General features: G+C 39.3%; 1 protein-coding gene across 1 annotated transcript; it reads right to left on the bottom strand.

Annotated features, from left to right (window-relative positions):
* Window positions 1-913: 913 nt before the first annotated feature.
* LOC117472234 lies at window positions 914-2458 on the bottom strand. Its single transcript, XM_034117402.1, has 2 exons — window positions 2336-2458; window positions 914-2081 (listed from the first exon to the last, which is right to left on the bottom strand). The coding sequence occupies exon 2, from the start codon at window positions 2070-2072 to the stop codon at window positions 1203-1205; it is 870 nt and encodes a 289-aa protein (XP_033973293.1). The 5' UTR covers window positions 2073-2081; window positions 2336-2458; the 3' UTR covers window positions 914-1202.
* Between the last annotated feature and the right edge of the window lie 2319 nt (window positions 2459-4777).

A 4777-nucleotide genomic window follows, 5' to 3' on the forward strand; every position in this document is an offset into this window, starting at 1 on the left:
CCCGGTTTGAATCCTGTCCACAGAACAAGGATTATCTTGTCCATCTGCAATTATTTGATCTCCACTCATCTGTTCTACATCTACATGCTTATGCTAAGGTTACGGAAAACACAACCAAAACGTAACAAGTATTTTGCAGATGACAGAGATGTAGGTAACAATAAGGTGACAATGATCCCATACAGGAAGTGGATTATTGAACAAATGTTGCCTTTTATTCAATTCAATTTGAAACTACTCATTATTATAAAGTAACTGCACCAAGTTATTGTGTGAGTTGTGTTGGTATACATATTGTAGTGTTGGCTCATACATCTCCAAAACCAAGGTAAGCATGCTGTGCCTTCAGACTTCACTTGAGTCGTCATTTGTTGCTTTTTTAACCATTACTTCTGGACTTGTACCGTATCCTCTTTATACGTCCTGCGGTTGCTCTTAGTCTCTATAAAGCTAAATATGACACTTTAGGCAAATTGTTTAACATCGGCTCTGATACAGGAAAACATTCCTGCCCACTGCAGTAACTCTGAACAACAAATCACCTCTGGCTGGAAGAGAACTCTCTGCTCCATAGCTGCTCTTGGAATAAAACCACGTAGTACATTTTACACATATATAATCTGTTCAATATTTAACATTAATATTCCATATGTCATATATTTATGTATATATATATTTATATATATAATATCATGTCAAATTCAACATGTATATTTTCTATTTTCTTTATTTTCTTGTTTATTTCTAGTTTTGTTTTATTATAAAATGCCTTCTTTCATGCTGCTGCAACACAAAACATTTCCCAAATTGGGATCAATAAAGTACCATCTTATCTTATCTTATCTTATCTTATCTTATCTTATCTTGTTGGAATGATAACATTGATGGGAATAAGATTAAGAAAACAAACACATTTCACATGCAAAGGTTTCTTTATTGAGAGCAGACATGTGCAGAATAAGTGAAACAGTGCCTTAAGATTTAATCATTCGTTCAGATTATATTTGAAAAACAGACATTTGGAATAGTTTGATTTCATTGACAGGGAGATTAACAGAAGAACGCATGACATATTCATACTTTCTATTATTACTAGTAGCACTGATTTAAAAAGGAAAAGAAAGTGGCCATCACCGAATGATTTAACAAAATGGTAAGATGCGTTCCACTTCAGTGAGTGTTGAGAACTCTCAGCTCTGACTTTACTGACAGAAACACAGGTGCTCAACGTTGCCCTTGTTGCCCGCGTTGAGATTGCCCGTGATAAGTTTGATACCAGCCTCCGGATATTCTTTAACCGCATCTTTGTTGAGAAGCAGGCCGATGGCCTTTATTGGGTTGGATCTTTTCTTGTACCACAGGAACACTTTGTTACCTCCGGTCCCTTCGTTCAGGTCAAGAACCACTGGCTGGTAATCTTGCTGGTGATATTCATCAAACTGATCAGCATTGATGGAGACTTGCAGATCTTCGAGTGCCTTCTCGGGGTCGGTGGTCTGACGGTACCAGATGAAGACATAGGCTCCTCCTGCACCTCTGTTAGTATCTTCATCCACACGGATGTAGCCCTTCTGAAAGTGGTCCATGTCTGAATCGTAGGAATCAGTGGCATCGACATCACAGATGTAGGTTTGTTTCTCTCTCTTCAGCCAGACATGGATCAAGTTCCCCCCAGTATTGCGGTTCAGATCACAGGCCACTCTCTCCCAACCACTTGCAAACTTGTCAGCTTCATGGGCTGCATCTGTAGTGACACTAATGTCCACTATGGGAGTATCAAACTCTCCGGACCCTTTGAAGAACCAAAGGTAGAGCCAACAACCCCATGCTCCAGCATTGAGATCTTTCATGACCTTTGTGTACTCTGCAGGAAAACCTTTAGCCATCTCAACGTTGAAGGACACTTGAACCTTGGTGATCGCCTCTGATCCACGTTTGTACCAAAGACGGATGGCATATCCTCCTGTTCCTTCGTTCAGATTGCCATCGATTTTGGTGAAGCCTTTTTCTACAAGGTCTTCCTCATCAGCTGCATTCTGGGACACTTCAAGCTCTGAGATGTAGCAGCTCATTGTGGGTTCCTGCATTAAAGAAAGACACATCATGAGTAATCACAATTGTAGTTAACTGAATCAATCTGACTTTTCAGCTGAGCTAGAATATAATCCTGACAAATTCAACCATCAGGAGTTACATTTTGAAAACAACAATGACATCTAAAACAAGTTCAAATAAAATGTATACTGCACAGAGTTCTGAAAAGTATTGATTAGAATGTTTGTGAAATGCAAAAAAGATATTACAGCAAGAAAATAAGAACTTGTTGAACACTTACGTGTGTGTGCTGACAGCGAATGATAGGCAGTAAGAAGTCAACTGGTGTGCTGAAGTCTGTTGTACTGACCACAGGTCAGCTGCATATATATAGAGAACTGAGATGCTGTGGGGCATTGTGCAATCGTTACCTGGGAGGAGGAATATTCCACGGAACATGATACTGAATTCATGCCAAAACAATCCCCAAAGCCAAATGAGTGCACGCATCAAGTGTGTTTATGGGTGTGAGTGTTTGTGTCAGTTCTGTGGAAGTCACACACCTGACAGGGTGACAGTTTCATTGGAAGAACATTGAAAGGAATTGTGGTACAAGAAGTAATTAAAGCAGGAATGTACAACACACACACACACACACACACACACACACACACACACACACACACACACACACACACACACACACACACACACACACACACACACACACACACACACACACACACACACACACACACTTTGGTTAAGTATTCATCTTAATCCACATTGTAAATTGTTGCCTTCTTTAGAGTTATTAGTCATTCAAGATTAATTGTTAAATTAAATGTAGAATAAGATAAAATAAATAAATAACTTTGACTTGATCATTTTGTTCACAGCATTAGACCTGTCCTCTAATCTCTACTAGAATAAGATAAGTGTGCATGTTGGGTGTTTTAGCACTCCTGTGATGTACCTGATCTTGTTATCCTTTTCATTACCCCCCTTCATTTTCATAATTTCCTTTTGGTGCTGTCGGCTGTGCGTGGTGATGAAAGCTGGTTCGAGTGGCCCCCAGTGAATGTTTGCCTAGGGCCCCCACAGACTCTGGAATCGCCACTGCCCGACAGTAAAGAATAAACATATTTATAACTAGTAAAGCTAGTTCCAGAGTAGATCAAATAGCTAAGTGTGTTAGGTCTTACTCTTTTTTTTTTTTCACTTACATTTTTATTGACATTTTTATAAATATACAAAACCACATATAGTTCAGTATACACTTGAATTAGAGACCCATTGAGAAAAAAAAAAATAAAAGTACAAATACAAATAATAATAAAAACAACAACAGTGACATGGAAGCTTTCTATCCTATTGTAATGCAACATCGTGGTCTGGTTTCAACTCTCAATTTGTGGTGTCGTTCATTTTTCTTTTATATTCAACCCATTTTTCCCATTTGGACTCACATTTCCCTTCCTGGACCCTCAATATGTGTGTGAGTCTTTCCATATCAAATATTTCCTGTACCACTCCCAGCCATTGCTCCTTCGTAGGTGGATCTGCTTTGTACCATGCTCTGGTCATTGTTTTCTTGCTGGCAGCCAGCAGCACCTTAATCAGGTATCTGTCCCCACCCTGTGTTTTCCTGTACCAGATTCCCCAAGTATAACATCAGGCCGGTCTTAGGAACCTCATAACCTAATATCCCCTTCAATACTCCCCATACTTCCTCCCAGTATCCCTTCATCTTTTGGCATTTAAAACAAATGTGTGTGTGGTCTGCCCCCACCATTTTTATTTATTTTATATAATAATCTCTCACCTGTAAGTATCTAAAATGGTCACCCCTTTCCAGATCGAACTTATCTCTTAGATATTGAAAACTCTGCATTTCCCCTTTTTCCACCATCCTACATATTGCTGTGATGCCCCCTCGGGCCCATCGCTTAAAACCTGCATCTTCTTTTCCCGGCTGGAATTTATTATCACTTGTTATCCATCTCAAAATCTTTGTCTGTTTTCCTATTTTGTATCTCTTTATTACCGTGTTCCAAGTGTTTAAAGTGCATTTTGTGATTGGGTCTAATACGTTTTCCTGTGTCCTGAATAATTCTTTATCCCCTAGTAGTTTTTGAATCTGGTAGTTTTCCCCATTTGTTTCGATGTCCTTCCATTTAGCTACGTATTCCATATTACACCAGCATGCCACTGTTCTGATTTGTGCTGCATAATAATAATCCTGGAAACTCTGCACTGCCAATCCTCCTCTCCCTTTGGGTAGCTGCAGTGTCGCAAGCATAATCCTGGGCCTTTCCCACCCCCAAATAAACCTTGAAATCCATTTATCCCATTCCATAAATGGACTTGTGGAATAGGTATAGGTAGTGATTGGTAGAGGTACAGTAGCCTAGGCAGTATATTCATTTGAACTATTTCAATCCTTGAACTAAGGTCTAAGGTCTGTATTGTCCACCTACATAAATCCCTCTTGATATTCTGATTGATCTGCGTATCATTTGCATTGTATAATTTGTCTAACCCTTTTGTGATGTTAACCCCTAAATATTTAGTTGTATCCATGTCCCATCTAATTCTGTATTTCTCTTTGATCTCTGGTGTGTAGTTTAGTGCTAAAATCTGTGTCTTTGTCACGTTTAGTTTGTACCCTGAGTATTGTCCATATTCCTCCAGTAAATCCATCAGTATCGGGAAGCCCACGTCTGGTTGCCCCATGTATGCT

Source organism: Trematomus bernacchii, unplaced genomic scaffold, assembly GCF_902827165.1.
Source record: "Trematomus bernacchii unplaced genomic scaffold, fTreBer1.1, whole genome shotgun sequence".
In the NCBI taxonomy this organism is placed as follows: Eukaryota; Metazoa; Chordata; class Actinopteri; order Perciformes; family Nototheniidae; genus Trematomus; species Trematomus bernacchii.